We start from the raw sequence: 18,838 nt of genomic DNA on the forward strand, positions 1-18,838 counted from the left end.
TAACAACCAACATTTATTTCTCACAATTAAGGCTGGGAAATCTGAGATCAAGATAGCAGCAGATTCAGTGTCTGGTGAGGGCCGTTTCCTGGTTCATAGATGGTGCCTTCTTGCTGTGCTCTCACATGGTGGAAAGAGCAAGGTAGCTCTCTGGGGCCTCTTTTATAAAAGCACTAATCTCACTCATGAGAACTCCACCCTCATGACCTAATCACCTCTCAGAGGTCCTTTCTCTTAATACCATTGCCTTGGGGATTAGGAATTCAACATACAAATTTTGAGGGGATGCAAAAATTTGGTCTATAGCAATGTCCACAACCTATTCCCAGAACCTGTGAATATGTTACCTTATGTGGCAAATGTTCTTGAAAATGTGATTCAGAAAATGGGATTCACCAAGAATCTTGAGATGGGAAGATTATTCTGGAATATCTGGGAGATCTCAATGTAATCTCAAGGGTCAAGGCTCAGGAGGGCCATGAGGGTGAGAGGAGATGTGACAACGGTGGAAGAGGTCACAGTGCTGTGATTTCTAGTTTTGAAGATGGAAGAGGGCCATGAGCCAAGGGATTCAGCAGTCTCTAGAAGCCAGGGAAGCTCAGGGTTTCACTCAGTCTCCCTTAGAACCTATAGAAGGAACATAGCCCTGCCAACACCTTTGTGTTAGTGCACTGACACTTATGAACTCCCAAACTGTAGACTAATAAAGTAATATTGTTTAAACCACCATTTTTGTGGTAATTTGTTACAGCAGCAGGAGGAAACTAACACAGTAGGACACAAGTCTGAGGCTCCTGGCGGCCATCTTTGCCATCACGTGGGCCTGAGCTTGCTTCAGAGTAAAGCCAATATAAACAAGAGCTAAACGATAGAGACATGCTGTGGTGACATGATTTGAGCATTTGGTCCAGTCCTTCCTAAAGTAGTTAACCCAGATTTTTCAGTTTTATTAGCCAACAGATTTTTGTTTTGTTTTGTTTTGTTTTGCTTCAGTTACTTTGATCTGGGCTCTCTCTTACTTGCATACTCTTCTATGCACAAGTATCTTTTTTTTTTTTTTTTTTTTTTTTTTGAGACGGAGTCTCGCTCTGTCGCCCAAGCTGGAGTGCAGTGGCCGGATCTCAGCTCACTGCAAGCTCCGCCTCCCGGGTTCACGCCATTCTCCTGCCTCAGCCTCCGGAGTAGCTGGGACTACAGGCGCCCGCCACCTCACCCGGCTAGTTCTTTGTACTTTTTAGTAGAGATGGGGTTTCACCGTGTTAGCCAGGATGGTCTCGATCTCCTGACCTTGTGATCCGCCCGCCTCGGCCTCCCAAAGTGCTGGGATTACAGGCTTGAGCCACCGCGCCCGGCCAAGTATCTTTTTAAAATTACAGTTTTACTTATAATAGCTCCAGTTTGGAAACAATGTACTTATCATGCTTACTGTATTTGTTGATTTACTCGATCAATAACTCAAGTTAGGCTGGGCGCAGAGGCTCATGCCTGCAAACCCAGCACTTTAGGAGGTCGAGGTAGGCGGATCAATTGAGGTCAGCAGTTTGAGACCAGCCTGGCCAACACAAGGAAACCCCCACTAAAAATTCAAAAATCAGCTGTGCAGGGTGGTGCACACCTGTAATCCCTGCTACTGGGGAGGCTGAGGCAGGAGTATTGCCTGAACCTGGGAGGCAGAGGTTGCAGTGAGCTAAGATTGCACCACTGCACTCCAGCCTGGGTGACAGAGTGAGACTCCATCTGAAAAAAAAAAAAAAAAAAAAAAAAAACACTCAAGTTATTGAGTAAAATCAAAAATATAATATAGCCATGGAAAACTCATGCTATAGGAAAACTGCTTGTCTATATGGGAACATTTTCACAATATATTAGTTTTTCACTGAAGCAAAAAAATGGAAAAGCAGCTTTCATAGAAACACCCAACTATATACAAAAAAGTTTAAAAAGTTACAAAGGAAGGATTTTCCTATGATAACTTGGAAATTTGGAATAACATGGGAAGGTTAGAAATTTCTTCTAAACTCTTGTATTCTTCATAGAGTTATACAAAATGACACTTGAAATATTTATTAATGCGCCTGCCAAAGACTGCATTTTAAACTTAAACGCTATTGAAAAATGCACTGAAGAAGTTTAAAATATTGTGTAATCCCAAGTCAAATAATTACAAACTAATGTTAAAAAGGCACAAATTTCCTATGTAAACAATAATGGTAATAGTGTCATTTTTACATTTAACTTCTATTAATAAAGATAATTGAAATAAGTCTCATCTTGCAATTACTACTCTAGAAAAAGTGGGGACTACAAGTGCATGTATGGTATACAGCACTGTCTTCATGAATTTCTTTCTTATGTTCTATGTGTCTGTTGCATTAATAAGACTGAGATGCTATAGCAGTTTGCCACCCTTTGGGAAGAGAAAAAGTCCAGTGGTTAAGGAGTCATACATTGTGTGATTCTAGGCATTTTGGCCTCTTTGAACTTATATTAATTCTTCACATAAAATTGGAATATCAATAGTAGCTACAGCATGGATTTGTTGGGACTACTAAATGATGTAAAGCATGTCATGCACTCTCAGAATATGGGGTACATATAGATACTCAATAACTGTTAGCTACTACTAATATTTTTATTATCATCATGATACTGTTGTTACTATTAATTTTTGACATGCCATACAGTCCTATGAGTTAGCTCAGAATTCTGAGTTGACACAACTATGGAGGAGATAGCAAAATAGAAAATTTATCCATTTTTACTCTATAATGTTTAATGAGGAAAATGCCCGTCAATTAATTATCTTCATTCAAAAAACTTTAAAAAATCATTTCTGTGAATTAAAGATTGTTGTAAGCACAGTTGCTATTGAAATGAGTAAAACTGTGTCCTTGGTAACTAACAGTTTGCATATTAGTGAGGAGACAGTGAAAAACACCTATAAACACCATGAAGTGTTAGATTTGCCACATTAGAAATATGCTTAGGGTTTCAGTTAGGAGATAAAGGAGAAAGTGATCAGTTCTACCAGTGCAAGAGGGTCAGGACAAGGATTCAGAGAAGAGGGGAGGCTTGCGAACCTTTCACATAATAGGCAAGTGGTTAATTGGGGATGGGCATTCCATGCTGAGGGGACAATGCTGGCAAAGGCATAGATGTAGGAAACAATTTCATTTGCTGAGAGGTTGGGCATGTATGGTGTTGGGGGATGGGAATATGGCAACAAATGAGGCTAAGTTGCTAAGCAGGGGACAGACTAATTAATCCATCAGTAGATGACCCTGACCATTTACCCTGTCAGGCATGGTAAGTGCGGGAAATACAGTGGTGGCCTCTGCTTTGATGGACCTATATTCTAAATAATCACAGGGCCTTTCTGTGGGAAATGAGGCTTTATTGAGGCAGAGGTATGTGTACATGATCTGATCTTTATTATAGGATGCTCACTCGGGCAGCTATGTGAAGCAATGTTTGAAGGGTGTATTTTAGTCTGTTTTCATGCTGCTGATAAAGACATACCCAAGACTGGGAGGAAAAAGAGGTTTAATTGGATTTACAGTTACACATGGCTGGGGAGGCCTCCGAATCATGGTGGGAGGTGAAAGGCATTTCTTACATGGAGGCGGCAAGAGAAAAATGAGGAAGAAGCAAAAGCAGAAACCCCTGATAAACCCATCAGATCTTGTAAGACTTAATTCACTATCACCAGAATAGCATGGGAAAGAACAGCCCCCATGTTTCAATTACCTCCCCCTGGTTCCCTCCCACAACATGTGGGAATTCTGGGAGATACAATTCAAGTAGAGATTTGAGTGGGGACACAGCTAAACCATATTAAAAGAGGACACAATTGAAGGTAGACAGAGTAGATGAATGATTATTTATTAATTCAAATGAGAGGAGCTGCATGAAAGCACTAGAAGCAAGGATGGAAAGAAGTGAGTTTAGATATGAAAGTTGGTAACTAGCCTGAATCTAAGTCTGCATGACTGATGGGCCTCAGGGGTAAAAGGGAGGGGAAAACCTGAACAGCCTGAAGGTGTCTTCCATGTGTGAGAGAAAGGTTTTCATTTTGATTGGTGCCTACCCTACTTTTTCAGACAAGCAGAACTCTGGGTGCTGAGCTGGGCTAGGGTGTGGCATTACAGAAGCTGTTGTATTTGGGAAATGACTCAGCAACCTGAATTATGATTCCGCAGTTTGGTCTTGGCCTCCCCTTAGCCTCTTCCACATCCAGTCGCTCTCACCACTCATTCCAAACAGACCCCCAACCTAAGCTCTGGAGCCTGCTTATTGAACTTAATTATTTCAGCTATTTGTCATTCCAAACTGCCTCTCACCATTCACAGTGAGCAGATGGAATAAAATGCTCCACAAGGGGCTTAATAGTGAAGGAGATGTATTGGGGGGAATTGTGGGCATAAAAAGAAATGTTGGCATTATTTTTTTCATTTATTTTAATTTTTCCCTTAGCATAAGGGAGAATCCTCTCACGGTCCAGGTATCTCCCAATTCTGAGAATTCTCCCAAGTCTCAGAAGACATAGGTGTGGTGACTTGGACCATGGCAGCTGCTTGGCCTCACTGTTAGACCAGGTTTATCTAAATTGTCACCACCTGCTAGGTTGCCTTACCAGAAGCAATTATAGCATTACCAGAAGTTAACTTCCTTTTTTATTTTTATTTTTTTAATTTTTTTTTAGCATTTGCTGGTGAGTACTAGCAGTACATGGAATCCTACTTGACAATTATTTGCTTTCTTTCTTTACTTTCTTATGTCAAGACAAATGGTGCTTTAAAGAACGTTAAGAAATACAGGATGAAGCCAGGTTAAAGTCAGAAAGAATGATGGATAGATGGGAAACAGTGAGTCTGACATGATGTAGTGTTTTTTTTTTGGCACCATTTTATAATTAGAAAGTTGGCCGGGCGCGGTGGCTCAAGCCTGTAATCCCAGCACTTTGGGAGGCCGAGACGGGCGGATCACGAGGTCAGGAGATCGAGACCATCCTGGCTAACACGGTGAAACCCCGTCTCTACTAAAAAAAAATACAAAAAAAACTAGCCGGGCGAGGTGGCGGACGCCTGTAGTCCCAGCTACTCCGGAGGCTGAGGCAGGAGGATGGCGTAAACCTGGGAGGCGGAGCTTGCAGTGAGCTGAGATCCGGCCACTGCACTCCAGCCCGGGCAACAGAGCGAGACTCCGTCTCAAAAAAAAAAAAAAAAAAAAAAAAAGAAAGTAATAAGGTATGCATAAAAGTCTGATAGCCCAGGCTGGAAAGTCGAGGGTGAAGAAATTCCCCAAACTGGAAATGCAGGAATAGCAAACTTTTATTGTGTTCCTGAATCTTGAGCAAGGCTGAGGAGAAAAAAAAGAAGAAAAACTAAAGGCTTGTGGAGACGGTAAGAAATTCAGTTTTGGATATATTGACTTTGATATGATCATGGGATGTACAGACAGATAGTAATTAAAATAATAAAGCAAAAATACATAATTCTAAAAGAATAGAGCTTTAGGTCAAGCTCTAAGATTCTCTGGATAGCAGTGATGCTTAAGAGTATCTTATCTGACCTATGTAACACACAGGCTTGTGCAGGTTTAATGAATTAACACATGAAGGTACTTTGAAAATCTATAAAGCATGTATGGATTCATTATTTTATTACTATTTCAAAAATTACAGCTTATAGACATCCCCTCTGTGTTTCTTAGAGTCAGTTACATTTTTTTTTCCTTTAGTGAAGACAACGATTTCCTCTTTGTGTTCCTATAACCCTGAACACTTCCCCCTGACCTTTGCACAGATGCTGAGGTCTGAGGTTTCTGTAAGCCTCTCCCTGTTGCTTATTTCACTGTGTGCTCCTATAAGCACAGAAATACCCCGCGGCGTCCCCAAGCTGTGAGTCTGAGATCTTGAGACTGAAGGATTTGGCTGCTTTCTGGAAGTTCACAGAGAAACGATTCTCTGTTGCATTCTGTTGCTTATAAGCTTCTTGGCGAATAATGAGAATCATCTGCCTGCTGGGAGGCTGCTTGTACCAGAATAAATAATAATCACTGTCACTGGTGTCATATGTGCAGCTCAGGGTCACGGTCTCTGCCTCCTGCACAGACATCTCTGGTTGAGACTGAGTGACTGTTTGAGCCATGCTGAATTCTGTGGGAAAGAGTAGAGAAAGGACTTCACTGGGATATCATATGTGAGAGAGAAACAGATTCACAAGCCTGTTCCCATTGCAACCCATCTTTCTTCCTCTTGATCCAAACCTCTGACAAAATCCATCAACTTTCTTGCCTCTAATAGCTGGCCCCAATGAGGAGATTAGATTTCTGCACAATTAATCTTTCTTCCCACTTCTCTGTTCTATTGAATACTAGTTAAGGTAAATACACGTGCCTTCCTTACCAAGACAGGTGGAGATCACAAGGGCCCACAGGAAGCCAGGGCATGCCATGCTCACAGGTCCCTGCTGCCGGGTAAGAAGCCTCCTCTTCTGATCTGAACCTTGAGTATCAGCTGTACTGGTGCCGTAGCTGCTTCAGAATAGGAAATGGGATGTCAGGTGGGCTGTTTATGATGTCTGCCTTAGGGAAAGCTCCTCGATACTTTTTGTCTTTTGCTTCAGAAAATAAAACTTTGACTATAATGTTTAATGAAAAAAGATGTTGTCGGAACTGTAATTTATTTGGGATAAAAATGATGAGGAAAGGGAGCTGATAAGTTGTTTTTTAAAGACATAATTTGGAGAGGAGAATGAGATGGGTGGGGAAAAGACAGGCCAAGCTGATGTTGTGACTTCAGTTTTCTCTATAAGCTTTTGTTGTCTTTCCACTTTCTCTCTCTCTCTTTCCTTCCCGTCTACCCTTTCTCCTTCCCTTCCCCTTACTCCTCTTTTTTTCCTTTATTTTCCTTCCTTCTTTCCTTTTTTTCTCTCTGTCCTCTGTCTTGAAGCCAATATCAGAAAATTATCTCTAGGTTATGATAACACAGGTATTGGTTATGTAATTGTTTGACCAAATGATATTTTAATACTTTGAGAAATGATGAAAAATAATGACAACAACAATAACATTCAGATAGTCTAGAGAAAATTGAAACCAGAATTTTGATATCTAATTATACTGTAATTTGCTGAAGACTTTCTTTTTTAAAAAAAGAATATCTGATTTTGGCTGTGTCAAGAAGTTGTACAATACTGGTGGCAAGGGCTTTTGTGTGCTTCTGTTAATGACTTTGTGAAGGAAGACTCAGAACAATTAACACAAAATTCATTTGGGAACATTCTGTGTTGCACATCTGACAGCTTTTCATTGGCACCTGATTTTTCCGCATGCACACATTCTTCTTTGAGGGAGGAAAGGTCAGGAATTAGTCTTCATTTTGTAGAAGAGACAACAGAGCAAAAATGAAAACTCACAATACAGAGAACTACTAGTTTCATTTGCATTAATTCTCTCTCCCTATTGAATTTGTGTCATCCAATCTTAGATAAGACTGCTCTATAGTTCAGTTTTATGTAAACTTCTCCCCCTGTAAAACAAGAAGGAGACTAAAAGACTAAATTAAAAGCTGACTTGCTGTATAGGGAGTGGTGGTCTTAACTCTCCCTTCCCATTTATTATTTCCACTTGGAAATGGTATTAACAGTGGGCATTCTGCCACAGATGTTCTTAACTCCAGAGGACTTCTTAAAGTACAGCATTTGAGTTTCTTCTGTAGTGGTCTAGTTCTCTTGTTTGCTTGGTGTTCAATTTCTGCACTACCTACTATTTTCTGGACAAATTCACAGGAAGTTGGTAAATATGCTATTACTTTACAATTTACCCCCTTCTCCTCTCTGGTCCTTTTTGTTTTTCCTTTTGAGACAGGGCCTCACTCTGTTGCCCAGGCTGGAGTGCAGTGGCACAAACTATGCAGCCTCAACCTCCTGGGCTCAAGTGATGCTCCCACCACAGCCTTCCAAGTAGCTGGGACTACAGGCATGTGCCACCACTCTCTAGTCTGTATAGGAAACTCTAGAAGATTGGGCTGTCTTCGCTCCCAGTCTCAGGCCAGCTGCAGCTATGAGTTCACTAATTAGGGTCTCAAGAGTGAATGTTTTCTGCCTCTTGCCTGGGCTCACTGGGCCTGCAATTGCAATGCTGATTGGGGATTCCAATGCTGCAATGGATCTTGCCATTTCAGATGAGATTGGGCACATTCAGGGTGGTGTGGCCATAGATAGATCTTGCCACTTTAGACAAGATCTATCTTTTTTTGTGACCCTCTGGGGCCTATGCAATAAGAACTTTAGTATTTTGTATTTATCATCCAATCAGTTCCCAGCTTCCACAGTTAATCAAGTTATTGAACATTGAAGACCAAATAAAGCGATGTATATAAAAGAACTTGTAAGTGGGCAAATATGGGTGGGGTGGGCAGAAGGCTGCCTTTTTGTGGAAGCAGAACCCCTTCTGGGCAGTCTGGGAAATTCTACTGTGCTTCCTTGGGATATTAACCCTACTGGAGTTAGCTAGTTAGACTACAAACAGTAAAAACTAGGAGAAAAATATGTGAGTATCACACACCTACTCTCATGTTCTCGTGGGAGAATTGTTACAGATTCAAAAACCGAGGCACATCAGCAATGAATGGCACAAGTGGGAGAAGCTGCTCCAATCATTGAGATAGCCCCTCTTAGATGAGTGGATCTTGATGAAAGAACACTCAGGGTGCCCAGTCCTAATCACCTCAGACAGCTCATGGTCAGGGTTCTCATGACTGTGAATTCCTTATCTGAAAATACAGTGAACAAAAAATGTTTTAAAAGTCTTTTAAACAAGATTTTCTCTGATTTGTTATATTCATTTACAATATTTGTTTGGTCAGAGGAGGTGATGAAGATGGTTTACTAACCCCCGAGTGGAGATCCCAATGCAGGGTGGAGGGGGTGGTGCATTTAGGTGTTTTCAGGGGCATGTAGGTTCCCTGCAGCACAGAAGTAGATGGCTAAGTCCCACGACTGGGTGGTCTTGTGGTTCAGGGAGAGGTGGAGGTGGTACTAGCACTGAAGGAGGCTGCTTATCTTCCCCTGCACTACAAAACTCTAGTTAACAAGAACAGAAGCAAAGGCATTAGATTTGTTCTAGATCTTTTTCATTCTATAACCATGGATCTGAAACACTGTTCAGATAATTATAGTAGATGATAAAACATCTTTCCTTCATGGATGGGGTGATAGTTAATTTTAGGTGTCAACTTGACAGAATTAAGGAATACCTAGAGAACTGGTAAAGCATTATTTTTGGGTGTGTTTGTAAGGGTGTTTCCAGAGGACATTAGCTTGTGAGTCTTAATGGAATATGTGGGGAAGATCCGTCTTCAGTGTGGGCACCCAGTCTACTAGGGCCCTGGGTAGAACAGAAACCTAGGAAAAGCAACTTGGTCTCTCTCTCCCCTAGAGCTGGGATACACTCTTTTTCTCTTGCCCTTAGACACAAGAACTCTGGGATCTGTGGCCTATGGACTCCAGGACTTATGACAGTGGCCCCCTGGGTTCTCAGGCTTTTGGATTTGCACTAGCCACACTACTGCCAGCATCCCAGGTTCTCCAGTTTGCAGACAGTTTGTCACGGGACTTCTCAGCCTCCATAATTGCATGAGCCAATTCTTCTAATAAATCCCCTCTCATATATCTATATATTCATCCTATTGGTTCTGTCTCTCTGGAGAACAGAGACTGGTTCTGTCTTTCTGGACAGTTGGTCAGGAAGAGCTTTCCTCTTTCTTGATAGCAAATTTTCTTAAAAAGATGAATTAAGGGTAAATTAAATAAAGGGTGAATTAAATATTGTATTTATTCTTTGAATTCCTTCTGTAAAATGTAGAGACTAGTTCTCAGAACCTTCTGAGTCCTCTGTGTTCTTGATGACATGAATTCACTCAGCTCTTATCCAGGCCAAAGCCACCAGATCACAAATACAGTTCCTAAAAGCTCCTCCATGGTTTGACCTTTCTAAACTGGTGGAAAATTTGATTCCAGGATGTGGAAATCTGACCTAGACTCTACAGATAACATAGGATTTGTTCTAGTTATTTCGTATGTATTAGGAATAGCAGATTCTTCAAAATGAGATCGTTTTTTGTAAGTAACTGCTATCAACAGGAGCAAACAGTGCCCTCTTCAGGTCAAAGAAATAATTACAGAGGCAGTTTCTAGGACTTCTCTGTATGGAAAGAACTTGGTTTAGTAAGCAATGTATTCTATTCCATTGATCTATATCTCTGTTTTGGTACTAGTACCATGCTGTTTTGGTTACTGTAGCCTTGTAGTATAGTTTGAAGTCAGGTAGCGTGATGCCTCCAGCTTTGTTCTTTTGACTTAGGATTGTCTTGGCAATGTGGGCTCTTTTTTGGTTCCATATGAACTTTAAAGTAGTTTTTTCCAATTCTGTGAAGAAACTCATTGGTAGCTTGATGGGGATGGCATTGAATCTATAAATTACCTTGGGCAGTATGGCCATTTTCACGATATTGATTCTTCCTATCCATGAGCATGGTATGTTCTTCCATTTGTTTGTATCCTCTTTTATTTCACTGAGCAGTGGTTTGTAGTGCTTCTTGAAGAGGTCCTTTATATCCCTTGTAAGTTGGATTCCTAGGTATTTTATTCTCTTTGAAGCAATTGTGAATGGAAGTTTATTTCTGATTTGGCTCTCTGTTTGTTACTGGTGTATAAGAATGCTTGTGATTTTTCTCAGAAATAATACCACACATCTACAGCCATCGGATCTTTGACAAACCTGAGAGAAACAAGAAATGGGGAAAGGATTCCTTATTTAATAAATGGTGCTGAGAAAATTGGCTAGCCATAAGTAGAAAGCTGAAACTGGATTCTTTCCTTACTCCTTATACAAAAATTAATTCAAGATAGATTAGAGACTTACATGTTAGACCTAATACCACAAAAACCCTAGAAGAAAACCTAGGCCATACCATTCAGGACATAGGCACGGGCAAGGACTTCATGTCTAAAACACCAAAAGCAACAGCAACAAAAGCCAAAATTGACAAATGGCATCTAATTAAACTAAAGAGCTTATGCACAGCAAAAGAAACTACCATCAGAGTGAACAGGCAACCTACAGAATGGGAGAAAATGTTTGCAATCTACTCATCTGACAAAGGGCTAATATCCAGAACCTACAAAGAACTCCAACAAATTTACAAGAAAAAAACAAACAACCCCATCAAAAAGTGGGAAAAGGATATGAACAGACATTTCTCAAAAGAAGACATGCATACAGCCAACAGACACATGAAAAAATGCTCATCATCACTGGCCATCAGAGAGATGCAAATCAAAACCACAATGAAATACCATCTCACACCAGTTAGAATGGCAATCATTAAAAAATCAGGAAACAACAGGTGCTGAAGAGGATGTGGAGAAATAGGAACACTTTTACACTGTTGGTGGGATTGTAAACTAGTTCAACCATTGTGGAAAACAGTATGGCGATTCCTCAAGGATCTAGAACTAGAAATACCATATGACCCAGCCATCCCATTACTGGGTATATACCCAAAGGATTATAAATCATGCTGCTATAAAGACATATGCACCCATATGTTTATTGCGGCACTATTCACAATAGCAAAGACTTGGAATCAACCCAAATGTCCATCAGTGACAGACTGGATTAAGAAAATGTGGCACATATACACCATGGAATACTATGCAGCCATAAAAAGGGATGAGTTTGTGTCCTTTGTAGGGACATGGATGCAGCTGGAAACCATCATTCTCAGCAAACTACCGCAAGAACAGAAAACCAAACACCACATGTTCTCACTCATAGGTGGGAATTGAACAATGAGATCACTTGGACTCTGGAAGGGGAACATCACACACCGGGGCCTATTATGGGGAGGGGGAAGGGGGGAGGGATGGCATTGGGAGTTATACCTGATGTAAATGATGAGTTGATGGGTGCTGACGAATTGGTGCAGCACACCAACATGGCAGAAGTATACATATGTAACAAACCTGCATGTTGTGCACATGTACCCTAGAACTTAAAGTATAATAATTAAAAAAAGAATAATAAATAAATAAATAAATCTATTTAAAAAAACAAAAAAAAAAAAAAACAAAAAACACACAAAAAAGAAATGTATTCTAGAAGTAATTTTTTAATGAGTTTCAGATTTATGTTTCCACTAAATCAAAATACTTGGATGTTTAAAATGCATCTATCCTTTCCTTTATCACTGCTTTCTTAAATTCTACCTTCTATCACATCTTACATCCTCAGAGAAACCTTTTTCCTTGATAATCTTTCAGAAATATAGCATGATTATAATTTAAACTTTAAGCATAATATTTGTGCCTTATCAGCACTTACTATGTGCTTAATACTGTGCTAAGAGCAGTGAGGAATTATGAAGGGTACAAGGCAAACTCTATCTGCATAGAGAATATAATGTATTTAGGGAGGAAAGAGGAGTGCCTTGAAACAATAGCAAATGCCTCAAGAAGGTATGTCAGTAAGAGTTGGATTGTCTGGTTCACAGTTGGTACTGTATGACATTTGGAAGAGAAGGAATTAAAGGATTCTTTGATTATTGGAGAAGAAATCTTGGAGGGAAGAGAGATTTCTGATGGTCGTTGTAAGATTCATATGGTTCAAGCAGTCAGAAATATACATAAAAGAGAAATTTGGGTGGGTGGAACAACCAGTAGAGAAATGCTAGAGGCAGCAAATGAGCTTTAAGTGCTTATGAGCCAGTAAGGGTAATAAACTGACTAGAAGAGAGACATATTTTGGGAATAACTAGGAATGAAGTTTCAATAGTAAAGGGTCAGAAAATTTGGGGAGGGGAAATGAGAGACAGTTGAAAGAGCTAAAACTTGAAAAGTAAAGTTTTTGAACACTGAAAAGACATAATCACATATCTGCAGAGATGAGAGTTTAGCAAATGCTATTTGCCTCATCAACTTTTGAAAAAAATGTGACATCTTTTTTTTACAATTACTCACTTAAGCACTCACTTGCCTTTATTAGCTCAGCCCAGTAAGGTTCACCTTGAACTCTCCTCTGTTCTTTCTTTGTTAAATTTTCAAAGAATCTTTGGATTTCCAAAGATGCCTTGTATTAGTTTGATTTCCCCCCAAAACAGAGCCTGAAACTACCTTGGGTGAAGGTAGTTTATTTAGGAAGTGATCTCAGGAAGCAGGAGTGAGAAAATGGGTAAAGCAGGATGCCCACTCTCACCACTTTTATTCAAAATAGTGCTGGAACTCCTAGCCAGAGCAACTGGCAAGAGAAAGAAATAAAAGGCATCCAAACTGGAAAAGAAAAAGGCAAATTATCTGTTTGCTGATGATATGTCTTATACCTAGAAAACCCTCAAGGCTCCTCCAAAAGACTCCCAGATTTGATAAGTGAATTTAGTAAAGTTTCAAGATACAAAATCAATGTACAAAATAAGTAACATTTCTATACATCAGTAACAACCAAGCTGCAAACGAAATTTATAATAGCCACAAAATAAATAATCCCATTTATCATAGCCACAAAATAATACTTAGAAATACACTTAAACAAAAAGGTAAAAGATCTCTACTAGCAAACTACAAAACACGGATGAAAGAAATTGTGGATTACCCAAATAAATGAAAAAACATCTCATGCTTATGAACTGGAAAAAGCAATATTATTAAAATGACCATATTGCCCAAAGCTGTATGTAGATTCCATGCAATTCCTATCAAAATACCAATATTATTTTTCACAGAATTTGGAAAAAATGCTAAAATTAATATGAAACAAAAAAAGAGCCCGAATGCCAAAGCAATCCTAAGCAAAAAGAGAAATCTTGATGCATCATATCACCTGACTTGAAATGATACCACAAGGCTGCAGTACCAATATAGCATGGTATTTGTATTAAAAATAGACTCACAGATCAATGGAACAGATTATGGAATCCAGAAATAAAGCCACATACCTACAACTAACTGATCTTTGACAAAGTAGACAAAGACATACACTGGGGAAAGGACACCCTATTCAATAAATAGTGCTGGGAAAATTAGTTAGCCACACACAGAAGAATGAAACTGGATCTGTTTCTCTTACTATGTACAAAAAATAAGTCAAGATGGATTAAAGGCTGAAATATAAAACCTGAAACTATAAAAATTCTGTAAGAAAACCTAGGAAAAACTCCTTTGGATCTTGGCTTAGGCAAAGAATTTCTGACTGAGATCTTAAAACAAATGCAGCAAAACAAAAAGTAGACTAATGGGACTTAAACTAAATAGCTTCTGCACCACAAAATATATAATCAACAGAGTAAATAGACAACCTACAGAATGAGAGAAAATATTTGCAAACCATGCATCCAACAAAGGACTAATATCCAGAATCTACAAGGAACTTACACAACTCAACAAGCAAGAAACAAATAAGCCCATTGAAAACTGTGCAAAGGACATGAACAGACGTTTCTCAAAAGAAGACATACAAATGGTCAGCAAACATGAGAAAATGCTCAACACCACCAATCATCAGATAAATGCAAATTAAAACCACAATGAGATACCATCTCACATCAGTTAGAATGGCAATCATTAGGAAGTCAGAAAACAACAGATGTTTGGTAAGTATGCAGAGAAAAGGGAACACTTATTCACTGTTGGTGGGAATGTAAATCAGCACAACCTCTATGGAAAGCAGTATGGGGATTTCTCAAAGAACTAAAAATAAAACTACTCTTCAACCCAGCATCTCACTACTGGGTATCTACCCCTCCACCAAAGAAATTATTATATCAAAAATATAACTTCACTGTTGTGTTGATCACAGCACTATTCACAACAGAAACGATATGGAATCAACCTAAGTGTCCATCAATGGATGATTAAATAAAGGAAATGTCACACACACACACCATGGAATTCTACTCAGTCATAAAAAGAATAAAATCATGTCTTTTATGGCAACATGAATGGAACTGGAGGCCATTATCTTAAGTGAAGTAACTCAGAAACAGAAATTTAAATACTACATATTCTTACTTACAAATGGAAGCTAAATAATGCATAGACATGGACAAAGATAACAGACATTGGAGACTCGAAAAGGTGGGAGTGTGGGAGGAGAATGAGGAATGAGAAAGTGCCTATTGAGTACCATGTACACTATTCAGGTGATGGTTACACTGAAACCCTATACTTCACCACTGCACAATATATCCATGTATCATAAGTGGCACTTGTACTCCCTTGATCTATAAAAATAAGCTATAAAAGAAGAAAGTGGGTCGAGCAATACCTGACTCAAGTGGGACTCGGTTCTGGTAGGATCTCCCGAGAAGCATACAGGTTGCCTCTCAGAATTGTCTACTTAAAGGACACAAAGCTAATGCGTTTATCCCCTGGCTCTTTTTCCCCATTGATTGGTGTTTGCCAACAGGGGTGGTAGTGTCCCTATAATTTCGGGCTGTGCTTGCCCTTAAACTAAGAGATCTCCTGAGACATTAGAGAAGGCCTTGGGGTAGAAAGCAACAAAACAAAACAAAACAAAACAAAACAAAACAAAACAAAACATAGTGTCCTGACCTGCAGGACAGTCGAACGGGCCCTGGAAGGGGGAGTGGGAATGGAGGAGACAAGAAAACACAAGAAATGGAGACAAGACAAATAGCCTGATCAAGTCTCGTTTATTGAGTGTAGGGTCATGCCTTATATAGGCTGCCAGGGGAAGCGGTTGGGCCAGGGCGGTGACGGGGGGCCGGTCTTCTCAAATTACAATCGCGCATGCGCCGTGGGTTTGTACTTTTCCCGGGCGCGGGATCGCGCCTGCGCCCTGGGCTGCATATCTTCCTGGGCGGGAAAATGTTTGCGCGCGCGCGGGAAAGGTTGGCGCGCGCGGGAAAGGTTGGCGGCGCGGGAACAGGTTGGCAAGCGCGGGAAAGGTTGGCGCGCGCGGGAACAGTTTTGGCGCGCGCGGGAGAAACTTAGGCACGCGCGGGAAAAGCTTTGGGCGCGCGCGGGAAGGGTTTGTAAATAAAGAACCCGGGAATGTGCCCTCTTGTCTCCGCTTTGCAGAGATCAAGCAACAGAGGTCGGCTAATTCCGGGCCTCATGGCCCCGGACAACATAGAGTGTGCTTAATGCTGGATGTTACCAGCATGAGGTGAGTGTGATTGTCTACCACAACTCTAGCTAAAATCAGAGAGACATTTGGATGGGACAACAAGGCACATATGATATCAGTTACAGTCCTTTCTTTGCACTGCTCAGATGCATGGTTGCCCTACATTATTTCCATTGTGTCACTGTGTCTTCAAGGTTGCCTCTGACTGCAATCTCTTTAATGCCCTTAATACAGGAAGGTTGTATGACATGAGCTTCTGTTCTTTAAAACTTCATTGCTGAAGAGTCTCAGTTCTTGGTCACATTGCCCTTTTCAGGTCTTGTTGCTTGCTGCTTGTATTGGGCGTGGAAACATCAGCAGACACCAATGTGAAATATTTACATTATAGCCACATTCCTCCTCACCCTCCTTGAGTCACAACAACCTGGTGCTTCATGATAATCAAGGTCACTTACCCCTTCCAGTCTAATAGCTCCTCTCTTTGCCTGCTGGGCTATTGGCACAAAGGGTTCAGAGTGACCTAAAAGTGGCAGCCATAGCTGCAGGTTACTAAATCCCTGAAGGGAGCATCCTTCCTTGGGAACTAGGACCTCTAATCTAGCAGATCCTAGGGTTGTGGGAAAGGGAAACACAAATTCTGAAAATGAGTTATAGGGAGTGATATGAGAAGACTCTATTCTATGTCTATTTCTTGGTTTCTAAACTTTTGCCACAACACCATATATCAGCCAGTGCTTTAACGAATATTATCATTTTCTGAAGCATAGCATTTCAATCACTGAGGTGTTGCCCACGAGCTGGCCCTTCAGTGGAGCATTTCAAAGCCTTTTCATCATTCTTCTAGGTTCTACTGCAGGTGGACCTAGGTCATCTCTTAAGTCTGTGGTGGGCCCAGCCGGTCCCCTTCCTGGTTATGCCACCATTGTCACACCCGTTGTGTTCTAAAATGGGTACCTTGTTCTGAGGAGATGCAGCTTTGGATTAGATGGACAAATAAAAGAACAAGCAACAATTAACCAATGGAAAAGACTTAAAATTCCTGGAGGTAAGAGTGCCCAGGCAAATTATAAAAATTTTCTGGACAGAGAAAATACTTAGGAAATCTGACCTGTAATAAGTACCTTAGTGAAGGCACTTTGTCAAACTGGAATGCACTGCACACGTCATTATCTGTACTGTTACTTAAAGGATTGAAGCTTGCAGACAGTGATCTCTCTGAGTTTCTTATAGGAGAAGAAATAGGAGAAGCTTTTATTTCCAAGAGAAGTCAGTGATTTTCTATACCTATTACCCCACCACTTCCTTCGCACCCTATGACGTTTGCACAGATGCTGAGGTCTGAGGTTTCTGTAAGCCTCTCCCTGCTGCTCATCTCATTGTGTGCTTCATGAAAGCACAGAAATACATCGCGGCGTCCCCCAGCTGTGAGTCCGAGATCTTGAGACTGAAGGATTTGGCTGCTTTCTGGAAGTTCACAGAGAAGCGGTTCTCCTTTGCATTCTGTTGCTTATAAGCTTCTTGGCGAATAATGAGAATCATCTGTCTGCTGGGAGGCTGCTTGTACCAGAACAAATAATAATTACTCTCACTGGTGTCATATGTGCAGTTCAGGGTCACGGTCTCTGCCTCCTGCACAGACATCTCTGGTTGAGACTGAGTGACTGTCTGGGCCATGCTGGATTCTGTGGGAAAGAGGAGAGAAAGGACTTCACTGGGATATCATGTGTGAGAGAGAAACAGACTCACAAGCTGATTGCCATTCTCACACACCTTTCTTTGTGATTCTAACCTCAGGCAGCATATTTCTGCTTCCAGGTAGCTGGGCTCTAAGAGGCAATGCAGTTGCTGTTCTGTTAATCCCTCCTGCTTCACAGCCCCAGTAGATGCCTTTATAAAGAAAGACCTACATCTTCCTTACCGAGACAGGTGGAGACCACGACTACCCACAGCAAGCTCACACGTGTCATGCTGACAGCGCTCCCCTGCAGAGTGAAAAGTCTTCTGCTCTGAACTGGGTTCTCCTCTATGCTTGGTGAGAATTCTCCTTCAGGGCAGGAAATGCTATGATAGGTGGGTGGGTGACTAGGTTTCAAGGAGGAAAATGTTTCTGAATACTTTTTGGTCTCTCAGAAAATAGGCCTCTGGTTATAATTTCAAATGAAAATAAAAAATGTTTCTGGAGTGCTTTTAACTAGCTTAGAAAGAGAAAATGGAGCTGGCAAATTTGTTTTTAGTAAGATCTAATCTTGGAGAGGAGAGCGTGACCCGGAACGGTGGGCAGAAACCTCTGACTCCATTCACAGCAAATGGCAAACTGTGATTTTATTTTTCTTCTTATCTAAAAAAAATTAAAACTTACAAAGCAAATCTTATGAAATATGAACACTTAATTTGGGGTAAGAATATGCCTGTTTATATTCAAATTTTTACATTTTTACAATTTCTTAAAATAATGAGAAAAAACGTATATGCTTGTGGCTGAAAAGAGCATCGAGTAAATTCAGAGATAAGTAAAAGCAGAATATGTAGTGACTAATTGTGCTCACATTTTACATGGATTAAAAAAAAACCTTGTTGGCCAGGTGTGGTGGCTCACACCTGTAATCCCAGCACTTCGGGAGGCCGAGGTGGGCGGATCACTTGAGGTCAGGAGTTTGAGACCATCCTGGGCAACATGGTAAAACTCCATCTC

The 18,838-nt window shown here is 40.6% G+C and overlaps 5 gene segments (V, D, J or C); all 5 read right to left on the reverse strand.

Moving 5' to 3' along the window:
- LOC104674124 overlaps window positions 1–18,838 on the reverse strand; it is an 840,972-nt gene that overhangs the window by 267,018 nt on the left and 555,116 nt on the right.
- Window positions 1–18,838, reverse strand: part of LOC104656245 — a 632,938-nt gene that overhangs the window by 232,270 nt on the left and 381,830 nt on the right.
- LOC104656285 overlaps window positions 1–18,838 on the reverse strand; it is a 576,427-nt gene that overhangs the window by 211,072 nt on the left and 346,517 nt on the right.
- On the reverse strand, window positions 5,653–6,661 carry LOC104656230. The segment is given in 2 exon segments: window positions 5,653–6,157; window positions 6,407–6,661. Coding segments are annotated over 2 exon segments (357 nt in total).
- Window positions 17,107–18,211, reverse strand: LOC104656234. The segment is given in 2 exon segments: window positions 17,107–17,828; window positions 18,065–18,211. Coding segments are annotated over 2 exon segments (363 nt in total).

The sequence above is a fragment of the Rhinopithecus roxellana genome, chromosome 5 (genome assembly GCF_007565055.1).
Source record: "Rhinopithecus roxellana isolate Shanxi Qingling chromosome 5, ASM756505v1, whole genome shotgun sequence".
NCBI classification, from domain to species: Eukaryota; Metazoa; Chordata; class Mammalia; order Primates; family Cercopithecidae; genus Rhinopithecus; species Rhinopithecus roxellana.